The sequence below is a fragment of the Anopheles merus genome, unplaced genomic scaffold, assembly GCF_017562075.2.
Source record: "Anopheles merus strain MAF unplaced genomic scaffold, AmerM5.1 LNR4000036, whole genome shotgun sequence".
Lineage (NCBI taxonomy): Eukaryota > Metazoa > Arthropoda > Insecta > Diptera > Culicidae > Anopheles > Anopheles merus.
In genome coordinates, this window is record NW_024427616.1 from 145405 (window position 1) to 165868 (window position 20464).

At 44.5% G+C, this 20464-nt stretch overlaps 1 protein-coding gene across 1 annotated transcript in view; it reads left to right on the plus strand.

The window, feature by feature from the left end:
• LOC121601187 (muscle calcium channel subunit alpha-1-like) overlaps positions 1-20379 on the plus strand; it is a gene marked incomplete at its 3' end in the record, with an annotated part of 135057 nt that extends 114678 nt beyond the window's left edge. The window contains exons 5-9 of the mRNA XM_041929988.1: positions 9469-9621; positions 9740-9933; positions 10046-10625; positions 11310-11535; positions 20147-20379. Of these exons, the coding sequence (XP_041785922.1) occupies positions 9469-9621; positions 9740-9933; positions 10046-10625; positions 11310-11535; positions 20147-20379 (1386 nt within the window). The remainder of the gene's footprint in view (positions 1-9468; positions 9622-9739; positions 9934-10045; positions 10626-11309; positions 11536-20146) is intronic.
• Positions 20380-20464: the final 85 nt, after the last annotated feature.

Consider the following 20464-nt stretch of genomic DNA (forward strand, 5'->3'; position numbering starts at 1 on the left):
TCGGTGTCACGCTCGCACTTGTGCAGCGAGTGTTCCTCTGTGCGCTCCCTTTCTTGCCACCACACGAAATCGCCAGTTCAGCTCGAGCGTTCGCCGTGAAAGGCCGCGCGCGTGTTAGCCTAAGTCCCGGGCGATCGAAGATTCGCTAAGTGTTGAAGTGTTGTGCACATTGAAATGAAGCTGCGCTTATTTTTCACCATTTATCGTAAATGTGTGATTTGCGCTGCTTTATTTCAATATTTGTTTACTGCATTGAACAGCAACAACGGTATTCATGCAGTTAGACGGCTATTTTAAATAAGACGATTTTTTAAATATAAATAATGTGTGCGATTTTGTGGCAAGATTGTGTGAAGCCATGTGCGAAAATGCCCCTTTATTGCAATAAAAGTGATAAAATATAAACCGAGTTTAATGTGTTCAAGTTTTTGTTTTAATTCGGGTGCACCAAGTCCGTGTGAAGGAAAGCGCACAGCGCGCTACGAAAGAAACGAGCGGGAGGGGGTGTCAGTCCAACGCAGCGCAATTCGCAGGAATAGGAGTTCAGCTCTGCGCAAGCCGAAAGAAACGGGAAGGAAGGGATATGCCCTACTAGCAATGAGAATGAAAAAGTGTGCGACTTTCAGGCGAGGGGTATGTAGAAGCATGGGGAGACGGTTGGAAATACGCGGAATTACGCGGAGGCGTTAGCGTGTTTTGGTTTCTACACAGTTTTTGCACTCACACAATTACACATGTGTGAATGTGTGCGTTCACTTTCAGCCTACGCGCTCAGTTTGGGTTTCTCGCAGCGGCATGCGGCTATCGGTATCTCGCTCGCACTAGTGCAGCGAGTGTTCCTCTGTGCGCTCCCTTTCTTGCCACCACACGAAATCGTCAGTTCAGCTCAAGCGTTCGCCGTGAAAGGTCGTGCGCGTGTTAGCCTAAGTCCCGGGCGATCGAAGATTCGCTAAGTGTTGAAGTGTTGTGCACATTGAAATGAAGCTGCGCTTTTCTTTCACCATTTATCTTAAATGTGTGATTTGCGCTGCTTTATTTCAATATTTGTTTACTGCATTGAACAGCAACAACGGTATTCATGCAGTTAGACGGCTATTTTGAATAAGACGACTTTTTAAATATAAATAATGTGTGTGATTTTGGGGCAAGATTGTGTGAAGCCATGTGCGAAAATGCCCCTTTATTTGCAATAAAAGTAATAAAATATAAACCAAGTTTAATGTGTTCAAGTTTTTGTTTTGATTCGGGTGCACCAAATCCGAATGAAGGGAAGCGCACAGCGTGCTACGAAAGAAACAAGGGAGGGGGTGTCAGTCCAGCGCAGCGCAATTCGCTGGAATCAAGTGGGAGGGGGTACCAGCTCAGCGCAGCGCAAGCCGAAAGAAACGGGGAGGAAGGGGTATGATAAAACAGCGCGAGCGAGCGTTCTTTACAGCGAGAGCGCCTCGTGTATTTTAAAGGCAAGCAAGAGAGCGCATTCTCTCCGTGGTAGCGCTCCATCCGCCATTTTTAATTTTGAGCCCAAAACAACGGACTTCTGATCCGATCTTGGGCCGGGCCCCCACCGCTTGTTTCTACCTACCCCTCGCCTGAAAATTTCGTTCTCTTTGTCTGTCGGGTGATGAAACAGCGCGAGCGAGCGTTCTTTACAGCGAGAGCGCCTCGTGTATTTTAAAGGCAAGCAAGAGAGCGCATTCTCTCCGTGGTAGCGCTTCATCCGCCATTTTTAATTTCGAGCCCAAAACAACGGACTTCGGATCCGATCTTGGGCCGGGCCCCCACCGCGTGTATCTACCTACCCCTCGCCTGAAAATTTCGTTCTCTTTGTCTGTCGGGTAATGCTTAAAACGTTGAGTTCGATGGCAGGCCCCAGGGACTGCCAGTGGACTTTCCAGTATGCCGGTTTCACAATCAGCTTGCGTTCTAGATGCCGGCGGAACGGAATGTTGATGAAAATCAGCGCCGGGCTGAACGTGTCAATGCGAATTAGGGTACTGCGCGTTGCACAGCAAACCCCCCAGCGTGAGCTAGCGATTCCTTGGTCATTTTTACATTGCAGCGTTTGAACTCATTGCGCTTTTTTGGTTTGATTTGTGAAAATTCTACTTCATCTCCGCAATGTTTGTTAACGGCATTTTTAGGCGCCACAACAGCTCGCGAGCATTGACCACACGCGAGAAAGAGATGGCGCTATGGAGGGAAAAGCACGGACGACGGCTGACAGCGATTGGCCGTCTGATGCACCAACACATCCAAACCTTTGACAGCGCGTTCAGGCGAGGGGTATGAGGCGGAGCCAGGGACGGGCAGCTCTACGAGCTGTTTGACAAATTTGCCGTTGGAGAGGAAAGGAAGGCATGATAAAATTCTCCGAACGCCTTGATTTCTTCCGTCGCTTTGCGCAGCGGGAATGTTCGCGCTGAGGTGTCGAACTCGATTGAGCGTTTCGTCGCGCAAATCAGGGATGTCAAACCCAAAATCACCACAAACTAAATGTTATTATGATTTAAAATGGCCAGAAACGTAGATTTCATATACAATAAATGCATGTCATATATTTAACTTTATTAAATATATTTTACATATTGTTTTATGTTCTACTTTTGGAAATGTTACTCTAATTAAAAGCTTCAAAAGTTTTTTGAACTTTTATTGGCTATTTTTCATAAACTATGTACAATACTTGTGTTTCAGAATTAAATTTCCTTGATATTGATTAATCTTAAAACATAAAACTTTTATTTTCATCGCAGTTTTAAATATTTTTTATTTAAAAATTGACTTTGGTCGGTGACAAAACTGGCGGCACGCTCTCTCACGTACGAACAACCAAACAGAGTGCTCGAGTTTCTGTACATATATCCGAAAAGATATAAAAAATTAATTTCCAACGATTGCTGTGGGATTCACGAGAGCGCACTGTAAATCACTAAGGTCCGGTACGATCGTTTAAAGCGAAATAGTTTTGCAGGATGAAAGTAGCTTTGTAGATCAATACCGCCACATCGTGCTTCAGAACCTGCTACATTTTTCAGGCATTCTATGGTTGAATCGAAAACGCTAAAAGTAAATTGATTATCGTCCTGGTTTGCAACCCTCGCTAGAACAAACTTCGGCGCGAGTCGAAAAATGGGTCAAAAATTAAGAGACACGGTGCTACTGGTATAGTTTTCTTTTGTGTGTTTGATTGATGGAAAAGTCTCTTATGTTGGAGACATATCAATGAATGCATTACACCGCTTACTGTAATTGTTTAGACATTCGTTTTACGTGATTTGTAGTAAATCAGGAAGAAATAGGAAGAAGATAGATTAATCAGTAAATGCAAGATTTGTGCAAAATGCTTTTTAACATCTTTTTGTCTTATTTTTAAAAAAATTGTATTCGTTATTACATGACGCTTTAGGCTGTATATATACGACGCACGTTTCCGCGGGCGCGTTTAAACGCGTATAACAGTTCCGCAGGGTATCCAGCATGAGCATCTCTGCAGATCTGCGGTAGCGCGTTCAAATGACGCCCGCTGCGCAAAGCGACGGAACAAATCAAGGCGTTCGGAGAATTTTATCATGCCTTCCTTTTCTCTCTAACGGCAAATTTGTCAAGCAGCCAGTCGAGCTACCCGACCCTGGCTCTGCCTCTTACCCCGCGCCTGTGCGCGCTGTCGAAGGTTTGGATGTGTTGGTGCATCAGACGGCCAATCGCTGTCAGCCGTCGTCCGTGCTTTTTCCCTCCATAGCGCTATCTCTTTCACGCGTGTGGTCAATGGTCGCGAACTGTTGTGGCGCTTAAAAAAACCGTTAACAAACATTGCGGCGAAGAAGTTGCATTTTCACAAATCAAATCAAAAAAGCGCAATGAGTTCAAATGATTCTCCAGCCACGGGACCCCAACGACCATCTTTTCGGGGTCCCTTGTCGCTAATACTCTGTCCACTTGTAAACATACGCCATACTACAGACTAGAGATCTTCGGCGACCGCCTAGTCCGCCTACCGTTAGATCCGCCGCTGGTTCATGACGGTGTTTTTTTTTGTTGTGGAGGTGCATACTTTCTCCTGCCTGCTGCGTATGCACCGGGCAGGAGACAGTGTGGCAGTGTGCAAGTTGCACGCTGGATAGGAGTGGGCCCGCGGCACCGCCATCATTCCGCACATCTGCATGCCCGTCGTGGGTTCTAACCGCGTATGAACCGTCCGCCGTAGCAAGGGTTGACTATCCGGCTACGTGTACGTCAAGTCATGAAAAGGCCAACATGATCGCGTAGGCCGTAATGACAAGAATAATAATAAAAAAAGAACTTTGAAGCGCCATCCGTACCGGGGAAGAGTTTATCTTGACTTTGTTGCTGCCGGGTCTGCGGCCGTGGCGCGACAAATGCACGGAATACAATTGACCAAAGGACATGAACCTACCGAGCCTTACCCGTTCCAAGGCAGTGCCGGCCGCACGGCGTCATGATACCGACTCCAAGCCAACAAGCCGCCAGATTCTGGACGGACAGACATTCTCTTTTGTATGAGTTTATTTCATTTTTTGTTTCCACTAGCCTACCTGAATTGAAAAGAAATGTGCTACGTATCACATGCACGTTTGCTTCGATCGTGTGTCTTTTTAACACCCCCAACAGCAGAACCGATCGCAAAGATGGTGGTGCCAATCTAATGGTTGTGTTGTCTCTCAGGTAGCGAGATTGAAAATGCATGGACTTTGTAACCGCTATGGATGAAAATGTACGCATCAGAATCAAACAATTTTGAGGTTTCCGCACGCACGCATACAGACACACACACAAACACGCACGCACACATGCATGAACGCGCGCACGCCAGCACGCACGCACTCACACACACACACACACACGCACACATGAACGTACGCGCACACGCCAGCACGCACCCCCGAAAGCGCGCACGCGAGCGCGCACTCAACACCAATCCCCCCCCCTCCCTTCCGCATGATCGGTTACGGCTACCTTATCGGATTGCTGGTTCAGCTATCTTGCAGCGCGTCCTCATCCAAAGCGCCGGGCGGGGATCGCGACATAATATAATGAACGGTCACTTTCCCCGTGCTGTGTCTGTGCGTGTGTCAAGACCCGAAAACTAGAGACATATTTTGGCACATTAAAAAAAATATTGCCACTATACACTGTGCTACATGATGCTTAGATTGTCATTGAAGCATCAAACATGTTCAAATTAAAAAATATTAGATTAGTGTTAGACGTTCTCCTACGCTTGTTTTAAATAGGCTTCTTCACCCTCAATTGGCAGGGGCATCGAATGGTCTCATCAGCAGCGGCGCGAAATAAAATAAACCATCATTAAACCGATAACACTTTGAATCCCAATCCAGCTTCTCCCACAGCGTCTCAAGGTCACACACTAATTAATAAATGCTAACACCCACCAATAACAATACACAACCGCAATGCACATACATGAATCAACGCATACACCACAACACCCAATCAGCGGAAGGCACGGGCAGAAGCGCAAGTTAGGCAAGGCAGGTTGAGGGAGGGAGAAGAAGCGGACGAAAAATGGACGCCAATAATTTTAAATTTTTTGACTGTTTTTTTTGCTCCACCGCCATAAATAGTTCGTCCATTTCGCCAACAGATGGCGCTAACCCTGCGCAGGAATCGCTGAAGTCCAGCGCGGGAGACCAGCCAAAATCTGCGCTGGCCAGATGGCGGCGGAGCAAAAAAACGGTCAAAAAATTTAAAAATATTGGCGCCCATTTTTTCGTCCGCTGCTTCTACCTCCCTCACCCTGCCTTGCCTTACTTGCGCTTCTGCCCGTGCCTTCCTGCCGCCAGCTGATTGGGTGTTGTGGTTATGCGTTGATTCATATATGTGCATTGCGGTTGTGTATTGTTATTGGTGGGTGTTAGCATTTGTTAATTTGTGTGTGACCTTGAGACGCTGTGGGAGAAGCTGGATTGGGATTCAAAGTGTTATCGGTGTATTGATGGTTTATTTTATTTCGTGCCGCTGCTGATGAGACCATTCGATGCCCCTGCCAATTGAGGGTGAAGAAGCCTATTTAAAACAAGCGTAGGAGAACGTCTAACACTAATCTAATATTTTTTAATTTGAACATGTTTGATGCTTCAACGACCTTCTAAGCATCATGTAGCACAGTGTATAGTGGCAATAAAATATTTTTTTAATGTGCCGAAATCTGTCTCGAGTTTTTGGGTCTCGTTACAAACACACACACAGCGCGGGGAAAGTGACCGTTCACTCTATCATGTCGCGATCCCCCACCCCGCCCGGCACTAGGGATGAGGATGCGCTACAAGAAACCTGAACCAGCCGTTCTACCGAGAAGGTAGCCGTAATCGATCATGCGTGGAGGGGGGGGGGGGTTGTCTAGTGGGGGGGGGGAGTGCGTGCTTGCGCGACTTCGGGGGTGCGTGCTCGCGAGCGCGCTTTCGTGGGTGCGTGCTGGCGTGCGCGCTTTCATGCTCGCGGGCGCGCGTACGTGCGTGTGTGTGTGCGTGCGTGCGTGCTGGCGTACGCGCGTTCATGCATGTGCGCGTGCGCGTATGTGTGTGTGTGTTATGTGTGTGCGAGTTTGCGCGCGCGTATTTGTGTGTGAGTTTGCGCGCGCGTGTTTGTGTGTGAGTTTGCGCGCGCGTGTTTGGGTGTTTGTGTGCGTGCGTTTGGAAACCTCAAAACTATTTGATTCTGATGCGTACATTTTCATCCGCTGCGGCTACAAAGTCCATGCATTTTCGATCTCGCTACCTGAGAGACAACACAACCATTGGCATTGGCATCTTTGCGATCGGCTCTGCTGTTGGGGGTGTTGCAAACTATTGCAACAGCACTCTTTCTTTCGCCCGTAGTAGTATTAAGTATTAAATAACAAGCGTTTTCTTAAGCAGTCCTATATTACTTTATTATTGCGACGCTAAAAATCAATCGCTTGACTCGGGCTACCGCGAAAGAGTGGCCTTCGGTCATTGCCTTAGCCACGCTGTTCGGGAGCCTTTGAGCGATCGGGAATATTCGGCTCGATCGGTATTGGATGCTTCCCACACTACGCGTTTGTACCGCGCTCTGTCGGGAATCACGGTAGATAACACCGACAGATCGAATCTAACGTTAATAATTATTAACAGGGGGTATTAAAAAGACACACGATCTAAGCAAACGTGCGTGTGATATATTGCACATTTATTTCTAATTCAGCTAGCGGACGCAACTGGAAACAAAACTTGAATTGAATTCATACAAAAGAGGATTCTGGATTTGTTTATTACGGTGCGCATATGGTGCTGCACCAGTCCGTCCAGAATCGGGCGTCTTGTTGGCTTGTCGGTATCGTGACGCCGATTGACCAGCAATGCCTTGGAATGAGTTCGGATCGGTAGGTTCATGTTTTGGTCGAGTGCATTCCGTGCATTTGTCGCGTCACAGCGGTAGCCCGGCAGCAACAAAGTCAAGACAAACTCTTCCCCAGGTGTGAACTGCTATGCTAAGTTCTTATTATTATTATTATTATTGTTGGGGTAATAGCCTATGCGATCATGCCGGCCATTTCAGGACTTGAATACCACGTAGCCGGATAGTAAGCCTTTGCTACGGCGGACGGTTCATACGCGGTTAGAGCCCATGACGGGCATGCTGTTAAGATGTGCGGAATGATGGCGTTGCCGCGGGACCGCTCCTATCCAGCGGGCAACTTGCATACTGCCATACTGTCTCCTGCTCGATGCATACGCTGCAGGCAGGGGGAAGGATGCACCTCCACGATAGAAAAAAACACCGTCATGAACCAGCGGTGGATCTAACGGTAGGCGGACTAGGCGGTCGCCGAAGATTTCTAGTCTGTAGTATGTCGTATGTCTACAAGTGGACAGAGTATTAGCGACAAGGGCCCCCGGAAAGATGGTCGTTGGTTCCCCGTGGCTAGAGAAGTATAATGTTCAATCCATCCATCCCCCCTCCATCCGCCTGCAATTTAAGTATAATGTTCAATTTATCTCCCAACAGCTGTGTGCCAGTACCCCCTCCTCCCGGTCATCAGTTACCATTTACAGGGGCCTCAATTCGTCTTTCCGCCTTTCATGAACACCTTTCTTTCTTTGACCTATGGATCATAACATTCCGGAAGAGCATACATTCGGCGACAGTTTTGCATACACACGCACACTCACAACCATGCGCAGGATGCTTAGCATATCTATATAATCGGGTAACAGTTTTTGCAACAGGCGAAAGCAAAATCTTAGTGTTATGCTTAATGCTTAGCACGTTCAGTTCGATGGCAGGCCCCAGGGACAGCCAGTGAACTTTCCAGTATGCCGATTTCACAATCAGCTTGCGTTCTAGATGCCGGCGGAACGGTAAGCTCATGAAAATCAGCGCCGGACTGAACGTGTTAATGCGGATTAGGATTCTGCGCGTTGCACAGCAAACCCTCCTGCGTAAACTAGCGATTCCTTAGTCATTTTTATATTTCAGTGTTTGAACTCATTGCGATTTTTTGGTTTGATTTGTGAAAATGCAACTTCATCGCCGCAATGTTTGTTAACGGCATTTTTAGGCGCCACAACAGCTCGCGAGCATTGACCACACGCGAGAAAGAGATGGCGCTATGGAGGGAAAAGCACGGACGACGGCTGACAGCGATTGGCCGTCTGATGCACCAACACATCCAAACCTACGGCAGCGCGTTCAGGCGAGGGGTACGAGGCGGAGCCAGGGACGGGTAGCACGACGAGCTGCTTGACAAATTTGCCGTTGGAGAGAAAAGAAAGGCATGATAAAATTCTCAGAACGCCATAACGCCTTCCGTCGCTTTGCGCAGCGGGTGGTTGAATTGTTATACGCGTTGCCGCGGGCGCGGATGAATCTTCAAAAAGAATTTGTTAAATTATTTTCAAAAAGTGTATTTATAACTTTTATTTTGAGGTTTAATGACTTTTCTCGGGAAGTAAATATTAATAAAAAAAATAATAAAATTCAAATAACTTTTTTTTTAATATGTTTGTAAATGCAAACCAGATTTTTTTAAATGTTTATATTGTCATGAGTGCGATATTGATTTAGTGCAACGTATCAACATAGATCCGATCAGGCAAAATTTACAAAAAAACCTTATCAATAATTATTTACCAGAACCCATTGTCAAATTATAGTTTCAAAATGTGTTCTGCCAAACCCCCCTGAAAAATATTATTTGTATAAAATGATTTTGAAAAGCATCAGTAACTAAAAAAATCTATTTTGTTTTTAAAAGGTTTGATTAGATCTAGTTTTTGTAAAAAAAAGTATGATACAACAGTTTTAACATTTTGAAAAAGTACAAGATGTGAAATAGCATTTTGCACAAATCATGTATTAACTATTTTATCTATCTCTTCCGGATTTTACGCAAATCGCAAAAATCAACCTTTTGCGACGTAAATATGATCAAGGCAGATGTTGTAACAATTTAATATTTTTTTTTAGGTTTACAGGTAGTACTCAATTCCATTCTGAGAGCAATGGTACCTTTATTGCATATTGCATTGCTTGTATTGTTTGTAATAATAATTTATGCAATTGTGGGACTTGAGTTATTTTCTGGAAAAATGCATAAAACTTGCTTTCACAATATTACAGGTAAGCATTGTTTGAATGACACATATTTAGTGTAATGAAAAACAAAATGAATAGTCGAGAACTTTTTAAATGCATCGATTTAGTGATACAATCAAGATATTATGCTCAAATTTTACAGAGGACATGATGGAAGATCCAACACCATGCGGCGAAGGTGGTTTTCAATGCAGCTCCATAGGTGTTAACTGGGTTTGTCGCTACTATTGGGAAGGACCTAATGCTGGAATCACAAATTTCGACAACTTCGGATTATCGATGCTTACTGTGTTTCAATGCATTACATTAGAGGGATGGACGGATATGTTGTATTACGTAAATATATTTTTTTAAGAAAACACTAACACATTTGCAACCGAGAAAATAAGCTAGAACAATATTAAAGCATTTTTTTTATATTTTCTTTCCTCCCCATGTATGAACACAGATTGAGGATGCAATGGGAAGCAATTGGCAGTGGATATATTTTGTGTCTATGGTAATCCTCGGTGCGTTTTTTGTAATGAACCTTATTCTCGGTGTTTTAAGTGGTGAGTTTTCCAAGGAGCGAACAAAAGCGAAGAGTCGTGGCGATTTTCAGAAACTTCGAGAAAAACAACGAATTGAAGAAGATCTGAAAGGTTACTTAGACTGGATTACTCAAGCAGAAGATATTGATACATACCAGGAACCACCGTCACCAGGAAAAATGATGTCCGAAGGATTGCTGAAGGGTACTAGAGCAATGCTCGCTGGTTCAGGTTCCTCCGTTTTCAGTGGTTTATCTCCCAATTCTACTGAAGGCTGCATTGAAACGAATATTGATTATGTACAATCTGCATCGAAGTCGTGGTATAATCAACATTTCCGAGCTTGGGATCGACTAAATCGTAAGATGCGCCGATCCTGCCGAAAGGCAGTAAAATCACAAGCATTTTACTGGCTCATCATAATTTTGGTTTTTTTGAACACTGGTGTACTTGCAACTGAACATTACCATCAACCTCAATGGCTGGACGATTTTCAGGGTATGTATACGATTTGTAATCACACTATCTCTTCCAGTCGACTTCAGAGCGGCTGCAAACCTTTTCGATTTAAAAGAAAGCTATATGTTACTATTTTAGATTTAGAGATATAATTGTAAAGCACCCTTGCACCTGTTGCACCGTGACTAAAGGCAGTAATGTTTACACTTCCTGCTGCAAACTGAATCCGTTGTGATTTATTCAAACGGTCAGACGCTCATTTTGATTTGAAACCAGGAGTTTAGGGCAGAATTGTGTAAGAAGGTGTTGACCAGCTGGTGGATATCATATATTGGAAGCCCGGATATTATTTGCACTGTTGTACGCACGCAAGCACAAAACAACGCATGTAAGCAAGCAATACTACAAAATCTAAATGAATAGTTGCTTTTTAAATTGAATAACATGTTCCTTAAATATATATGCTGCAACTAATAACCTAATGCTTTAAAAAATGACAAACTGTCAATCCTAAACACCATGGAAAATTATAGCTTGTGATTTAAATGAATACTTGTTTTGCTTAATATTTATTGAAAACGCTTTTTTGCGCAGTGTTTACTTGAATAATGATCCTATGAAAAAGCTTGTTGCAAAATTGTGTTATGTTTTGAATCGTAAATGATTCATGTTTTGCTGTAAAAAAATTGTGAATAACTTTACCTTATATGCTTTTTTTTTCAGAGTACACCAACATGTTTTTCGTGGCGCTATTTTCATTGGAAATGTTTCTTAAAATGTACAGTTTAGGGCTGCAAGGATACTACGTTTCGTTGTTCAATCGTTTCGATTGCTTCGTCGTCATTGGTAGTGTAGTTGAAGTTCTTTTGACCAACACTCAACTGATGCCTCCGTTGGGTATATCTGTTCTCCGTTGTGTGCGGTTATTGCGTGTCTTCAAAGTGACCAAGTATGATTTGTTTAAATATTTAATTTGATTTAAGTTTATTATCAGTTTAAGAACTGAGCAGTTACTCATACTCATCATTCCGTAAGCTGCTTTTATATTTAATACCCTTTCTTCATCAATTATCAATTACCCGATTTACTCTATATGCGATTTTGTAGTACTCTATTCCTCCAAATTGAACAGCTGCATGTTCTTTTAGTTTGTTGTGAATAATTTGAAATATTTTATGCTCTTTTTGAATTTCACTGATGTTCAAAAAGCGTGTTGCATTGAATTGGTGCAAAAGCATGTTTCGATATTTTTTATCCTAGAACCAGTTGTATAAACTCTTTTCCATAGTAATACGCGAAAGCTCGAGATATGCTATTGTACCAGGTCCCGTGCGACAGCTTACATCGTATAACAACTCTACCCAAAGACTGTGTAGGAACAAAGTATTAGCTAAAATCGATTTATCCATCTTGGATGTCATTTGACATTAGAAAGTCTTGTAAAACTCAACAATTACATCATTATTATTGAAAGAGGCATCAATACATTCGGTAAAACATTCAATATCTATTTTACAATTTGCTTGTGATGACCAGACCTGATGAAAAGGGCTCTTAGATGTCAAACTGCGTGTAACGAACTTTTAGCTACTTGTCAAACCATTCTATATTACTTGACCTCGTTCCTACACAGTCCTAGGGCTGTACACATAACTATCATGTCCTGCTAAACATTGCGATGGTTTCGATAAGTATCTCCTGCGCGAAATGTTAACCCATTTTTGTTCATCTTTATGTTGTGTTCATAAAATTTATTTCCTTCGCTGTTCGTCGTATTTAGCAAGCTACAGCGCCTACCACAACTATATGGACAGTTATTTTTCGCGATTTGCGGAAAATCCATAAGAGATAAATAAAAACAATGAATTTATGAGTTGTGCAGAATATTAATTAACATCTTTGTATATTTTTTTTTCAAATTTTTTTAACACGTTTTTACACGACTTATGACGAAAAAACTAATTTATAGTCGTGCCATACCTATAAAGACACTACGAAAATCAGGTTTTATGTACTAACTAACGCATTTAAAAATCGTTTAAAAATATAAATAACATATTCTAGAAAGGTATTAAAGAAATGTATTTTTGGACGATTTTTAAAAAGTGTTTTTATAACTTATGTTAAGGTTTTATAAGTTTTATAAGAGTAATTATCAAAATATTATTTTTTTAATTTCCAAAAATTCACTTAAACATTTTTTTTTCACCTTTAATTATTGTTTTGAAAATGCAAACCAAAGTAGGTAAAAAAAAATTCAAACATTATTTTGAAACTGCCATAAGAACCTTATCAATTTTGTGAACAACGGTTCAAAACTGATTCGATCAAACAAAAGCGACACAAAAAGCTCAACAACGATGTTTTAGTATAATCTAAATATTTGCTGCTATTACATACATAGTTGAGGAATGTAATCCTAGCCCGATATTTTTTAATATAGAAAGAAATATACAAAGATGTAAATTAATATTCTGCACAACTCATACATTTACTGTTTTTATTTATCTCTTATGGATTTTCCGCAAATCGCGAAAAATGACTGTCGATATAGTTGTGGTAGGCGCTGTATATAATTATGTCATTATAACTGTTCTAGGGTTGCTATTATCAAAATATACCCGCCATGCAATTCACAGTGATTTGCGAAGGCGCGCGAGGGTTCGCACGTCATACAAGTTCACAGCCCCAGCGCCCTCGAATTTCATAGCTTGGGAACCTAGGCAGTTTTTCCGCCTCTGGTTTTAGCAGTTATAATTATAGCACCCCGAGAGCAGGTATAACAGTGCGATTTTTAGCATACTAAACTCCTGCATTTTGACATATGTCAAAATTAACTTAAAAAAATCAACAAAAAATCAACTGCGACAAATCTTATCGAAAACGTTAACGGCTTTAATAAGTCTATTGATGATGGTATGCAAGTTGAATCCATTTGCACAAACATTTAGGCGGCTTTTGATAGCGTGTCCCACAGCATTCTTCTGGCAAAACTTGATAGACTGGGGTTATCACCGCCTTCGGTAAAGTGGATGAAATCGTATTTATGTGGTGGATTATATGCAGTTGGATTGAGCTCCCACCTATCTAGATCCATCGGCACTTCTTCCGGCGTACCCCAGGGCAGTAACCTGTGCACGGTACTCCCGAATAATAGTTGCCTACTCTACGCAGATGATGCTAAAATCTATCGTGAAATCCGTGAGCCAGAGGACCATCTTCAATTTCAAGCCACCCTGACTGAATTTGTCTCCTGGTGCAAGCGTAACGTACTAAGCGCCTGTATCGATAAATGCGCCATAATCTCATTCAGCCGTTTAATTATACGCTTGATAGTCAGAACCTTGAAAGAGTGAACTGTGTAAAGGATCTAGGAGTCCTCCTAGATGCTAAACTCGCCTTCGAAGAACAGATAGACCAAGTAGTCGCTAGTAGCAATCGGCTACATGGCTTGGTCAGAAACAAGACGCGCGAGCTTCATGATCCTATGTGTTTCAAGACACTGTACTACGCATTGATCAGACCACTGCTGGAATATGCTAGCATTGTTTGGTGGCCAGCATCTACCCGGGCACTTGCGTGGCTAGAGACCATCCAACGGAAGACACGACCGCGCTTCGCCCTTCGTGATTGGCCGCGTTGTCTCGACTACAGGACTGGGTGTTTGCTGCTGGGGATCCCGCCCCTCGACGAACCTGTTGAGCACCTCAGACTGACATTTATCACGGCCCGCTGGCAAAGCGACGGAAGAAATTATGGCATTCGGAGAATTTTATCATGCCATCTTTTTCCCTCCTACGGCAAATTTGTCAAGCAGCTCGTCGAGCTACCCGTGCCTGGCTCCGCCTCATACCCCTCGCCTGAACGCGCTGTCGAAGGTTTGGATGTGTTAGTGCGTCAGACGGCCAATCGCTGTCAGCCGTCGTCCGTGCTTTTTCCCTCCATAGCGCTATCTCTTTCTCGCGTAAGGTCAATGCTCATGAGTTCTGTGGCGCTTAAAAAGCCGTTAACAAACATAGCGACGACGAAGTTGAATTTTCACAAATCAAAACCAAAAAAGCGCAATGAGTTCAAACGCTGCCAAGTAAAAATGACTAAGGAATCGCTAGTTTACGCAGGAGGGTTTGCTGTGCAACGCGCAGAATCCTAATCCGCATTAACACATTCAACCCGCTGATTTTCATTAAACATTCTGTTCCACCGGCTTCAAGAACGCAAGCTGATTGTGAAACCAGTATACTGGAAAGTTCACTGGCACCGCCCTGGGGCCTGCCATCGAACTAAACGTGTAAAGCATTAAGCATAACTTTGTTACCATAAGCTTTTGCTTTCGTATGGTGTAGATTACACAGATATGCTGAGCCGTCTGCGCAAGAGTGTGAGTGTGCGTGTGTGTGCAAAACTGTCGCCGAATGTATGCTCTTCCGGAATGTTATGATCCATCGGAAAGGAAGGTTTTCATGAAAGGCGGAAAGACGAATTGAGACCCCTGTAAATGGTAACTGATGAACGGGGGCGAGGGTACTGGCACACAGCTGTTGGGAGATTTAACAGTATACTTAAATTGCCAGCGGAAGGAGGGAGGAGGGAGGGGGCTTAGGCCATGGGACCTTTACGATCATCAGACACAGGCCCTACAATTATTTCCGGCATGAGAGGGGGGGGGGGGCAAATGGTTCTCCTGCCACAGGGCCCCAACGACCATCTTTCCGCGGGCCCTTCTCGCTAATGCTCTGTCCACTTGTAAACATACGCCATACTACAGACTAGAGATCTTCGGCGACCGCCTAGTCCGCCTACCGTTAGATCCGCCGCTGGTTCATGACGGTGTTTTTTTTGTTGTGGAGGTGCATACTTCCTCCTGCCTGCTGCGTATGCACCGGGCAGGAGACAGTGTGGCAGTGTGCAAGTTGCACGCTGGATAGGAGTGGGCCCGCGGCACCGCCATCATTCCGCACATCTGCATGCCCGTCGTGGGTTCTAACCGCGTATGAACCGTCCGCCGTAGCAAGGGTTGACTATCCGGCTACGTGTACGTCAAGTCATGAAAAGGCCAACATGATCGCGTAGGCCGTAATGACAAGAATAATAATAAAAAAAAGAACTTTGAAGCGCCATCCGTACCGGGGAAGAGTTTATCTTGACTTTGTTGCTGCCGGGTCTGCGGCCGTGGCGCGACAAATGCACGGAATACAATTGACCAAAGGACATGAACCTACCGAGCCTTACCCGTTCCAAGGCAGTGCCGGCCGCACGGCGTCATGATACCGACTCCAAGCCAACAAGCCGCCAGATTCTGGACGGACAGACATTCTCTTTTGTATGAGTTTATTTCATTTTTTGTTTCCACTAGCCTACCTGAATTGAAAAGAAATGTGCTACGTATCACATCACAGAACCGATCGCAAAGATGGTGGTGCCAATCTAATGGTTGTGTTGTCTCTCAGGTAGCGAGATTGAAAATGCATGGACTTTGTAACCGCTATGGATGAAAATGTACGCATCAGAATCAAACAATTTTGAGGTTTCCGCACGCACGCATACAGACACACACACAAACACGCACGCACACATGCATGAACGCGCGCACGCCAGCACGCACGCACTCACACACACACACACACACACACACGCACACATGAACGTACGCGCACACGCCAGCACGCACCCCCGAAAGCGCGCACGCGAGCGCGCACTCAACACCAATCCCCCCCCCCCTCCCTTCCGCATGATCGGTTACGGCTACCTTATCGGATTGCTGGTTCAGCTATCTTGCAGCGCATCCTCATCCAAAGCGCCGGGCGGGGATCGCGACATAATATAATGAACGGTCACTTTCCCCGTGCTGTGTCTGTGCGTGTGTCAAGACCCGAAAACTAGAGACATATTTTGGCACATTAAAAAAAATATTGCCACTATACACTGTGCTACATGATGCTTAGATTGTCATTGAAGCATCAAACATGTTCAAATAAAAAAAATATTAGATTAGTGTTAGACGTTCTCCTACGCTTGTTTTAAATAGGCTTCTTCACCCTCAATTGGCAGGGGCATCGAATGGTCTCATCAGCAGCGGCACGAAATAAAATAAACCATCAATACACCGATAACACTTTGAATCCCAATCCAGCTTCTCCCACAGCGTCCCAAGGTCACACACTAATTAATAAATGCTAACACCCACCAATAACAATACACAACCGCAATGCACATACATGAATCAACGCATACACCACAACACCCAATCAGCGGAAGGCACGGGCAGAAGCGCAAGTAAGGCAAGGCAGGTTGAGGGAGGGAGAAGAAGCGGACGAAAAAATATACGCCAATAATTTTAAATTTTTTGACCGTTTTTTTTTGCTCCACCGCCATAAATAGTTCGTCCATTTCGCCAACAGATGGCGCTAACCCTGCGCAGGAATCGCTGAAGTCCAGCGCGGGAGACCAGCCAAAATCTGCGCTGGCCAGATGGCGGCGGAGCAAAAAAAAACGGTCAAAAAATTTAAAAATATTGGCGCCCATTTTTTCGTCCGCTGCTTCTACCTCCCTCACCCTGCCTTGCCTAACTTGCGCTTCTGCCCGTGCCTTCCGCTGATTGGGTGTTGTGGTGTATGCGTTGATTCATGTATGTGCATTGCGGTTGTGTATTGTTATTGGTGGGTGTTAGCATTTATTAAATTAGTGTGTGACCTTGAGACGCTGTGGGAGAAGCTGGATTGGGATTCAAAGTGTTATCGGTGTATTGATGGTTTATTTTATTTCGTGCCGCTGCTGATGAGACCATTCGATGCCCCTGCCAATAGAGGGTGAAGAAGCCTATTTAAAACAAGCGTAGGAGAACGTCTAACACTGATCTAATTTTTTTTATTTGAACATGTTTGATGTTTCAATGACCTTCTAAGCATCATGTAGCACAGTGTATAGTGGGTATAATTTTTTTTTTAATTTGCCGAAATCTGTCTCGAGTTTTTGGGTCTCGACACACACACACACACACACACACACACACACACAGCGCGGGTAAAGTGACCTTTCACTCTATCATGTCGCGATCCCCCACCCCGCCCGGCGCTAGGGATGAGGATGCGCTACAAGAAACCTGAACCAGCCGTTCTACCGAGAAGGTAGCCGTAATCGATCATGCGTGGAGGGGGGGGGTGGTCTAGTGGGGGGTGGGGGGGGGGAGTGCGTGCTTGCGCGACTTCGGGGGTGCGTGCTCGCGAGCGCGCTTTCGTGGGTGCGTGCTGGCGTGCGCGCTTTCATGCTCGCGGGCGCGCGTACGTGCGTGTGTGTGTGCGTGCGTGCTGGCGTACGCGCGTTCATGCATGTGCGCGCGCACGTATGTGTGTGTGTGTGTTATGTGTGTGCGAGTTTGCGCGCGCGTATTTGTGTGTGAGTTTGCGCGCGCGTGTTTGTGTGTGAGTTTGCGCGCGCGTGTTTGGGTGTTTGTGTGCGTGCGTTTGGAAACCTCAAAACTATTTGATTCTGATGCGTACATTTTCATCCGCTGCGGCTACAAAGTCCATGCATTTTCGATCTCGCTACCTGAGAGACAACACAACCATTGGCATTGGCATCTTTGCGATCGGCTCTGCTGTTGGGGTATTAAAAAGACACACGATCTAAGCAAACGTGCGTGTGATATATTGCACATTTATTTCTAATTCAGCTAGCGGACGCAACTGGAAACAAAACTTGAATTGAATTCATACAAAAGAGGATTCTGGATTTGTTTATTACGGTGCGCATATGGTGCTGCACCAGTCCGTCCAGAATCGGGCGTCTTGTTGGCTTGTCGGTATCGTGACGCCGATTGACCAGCAATGCCTTGGAATGAGTTCGGATCGGTAGGTTCATGTTTTGGTCGAGTGCATTCCGTGCATTTGTCGCGTCACAGCGGTAGCCCGGCAGCAACAAAGTCAAGACAAACTCTTCCCCAGGTGTGAACTGCTATGCTAAGTTCTTCTTATTATTATTATTATTATTGTTGGGGTAATAGCCTATGCGATCATGCCGGCCATTTCAGGACTTGAATACCACGTAGCCGGATAGTAAGCCTTTGCTACGGCGGACGGTTCATACGCGGTTAGAACCCATGACGGGCATGCTGTTAAGATGTGCGGAATGATGGCGTTGCCGCGGGACCGCTCCTATCCAGCGGGCAACTTGCATACTGCCACACTGTCTCCTGCTCGATGCATACGCTGCAGGCAGGGGGAAGGATGTACCTCCACGATAGAAAAAACACCGTCATGAACCAGCGGTGGTTCATGATCTAACGGTAGGCGGACTAGGCGGTCGCCGAAGATTTCTAGTCTGTAGTATGTCGTATGTCTACAAGTGGACAGAGTATTAGCGACAAGGGCCCCCGGAAAGATGGTCGTTGGTTCCCCGTGGCTAGAGAAGTATAATGTTCAATCCATCCATCCCCCCTCCATCCGCCTGCAATTTAAGTATAATGTTCAATTTATCTCCCAACAGCTGTGTGCCAGTACCCCCTCCTCCCGGTCATCAGTTACCATTTACAGGGGCCTCAATTCGTCTTTCCGCCTTTCATGAACACCTTTCTTTCTTTGACCTATGGATCATAACATTCCGGAAGAGCATACATTCGGCGACAGTTTTGCATACACACGCACACTCACAACCATGCGCAGGATGCTTAGCATATCTATGTAATCGGGTAACAGTTTTTGCAACAGGCGAAAGCAAAATCTTAGTGTTATGCTTAATGCTTAGCACGTTCAGCACGATGGCAGGCCCCAGGGACAGCCAGTGAACTTTCCAGTATACCGGTTCTACAATCAGCTTGCGTTCTAGATGCCGGCGGAACGGTAAGCTCATTAAAATCAGCGCCGGACTGAACGTGTTAATGCGGATTAGGATTCTGCGCGTTGCACAGCAAACCCTCCTGCGTAAACTAGCGATTCCTTAGTCATTTTTATATTTCAGTGTTTGAACTCATTGCGATTTTTTGGTTTGATTTGTGAAAATGCAACTTCATCGCCGCAATGTTTGTTAACGGCATTTTTAGGCGCCACAACAGCTCGCGAGCAATGACCACACGCGAGAAAGAGATGGCGCTATGGAGGGAAAAGCACGGACGACGGCTGACAGCGATTGGCTGTCTGATGCACCAACACATCCAAACCTACGGCAGCGCGTTCAGGCGAGGGGTACGAGGCAGAGCCAGGGACGGGTAGCTCGACGAGCTGCTTGACAAATTTGCCGTTGGAGGGACAAAGATGGCATTATAAAATTCTCCGAACGGCATGATTTCTTCCGTCGCTTTGCGCAGCGGGTCTGGTTAATTTTTAAGACTATTAATTTTAAACCATTTCTTTCGCGATGCCAGCTTGTATTATGTATTTTTGTATAGAAAGGAGGGCACACTTTACTTTTGATCTTCTAAACTGGTTGACGTTTATTTAACTACCTCATCATCTATACGTAGCCCCAAGCTGATGGCATTACTACCACTTTTTGCTTGTTTATTAAAAAAAATAAAACTTAATAAAACTTTCTGTAGGATAACTAAATTATTTTCCTTCTTTTTCCAGATACTGGCAGTCACTATCGAATCTTGTAGCATCGTTGCTTAACTCAATTCAATCAATTGCGTCCCTGTTACTGCTACTTTTTCTTTTCATCGTAATATTCGCTCTATTGGGAATGCAAGTGTTTGGCGGACGTTTTATCTTCAATTCAATGGATAACAAACCGCGTTCAAATTTCGATAGCTTTGTGCAGAGCCTTTTGACCGTGTTTCAGGTACTGCATTGTCCACATTTTTGTACACATTATAAAATATATTGTTAGACATATATACACATTCAAATATATACACATTCCATATATATACACATTATATATATATA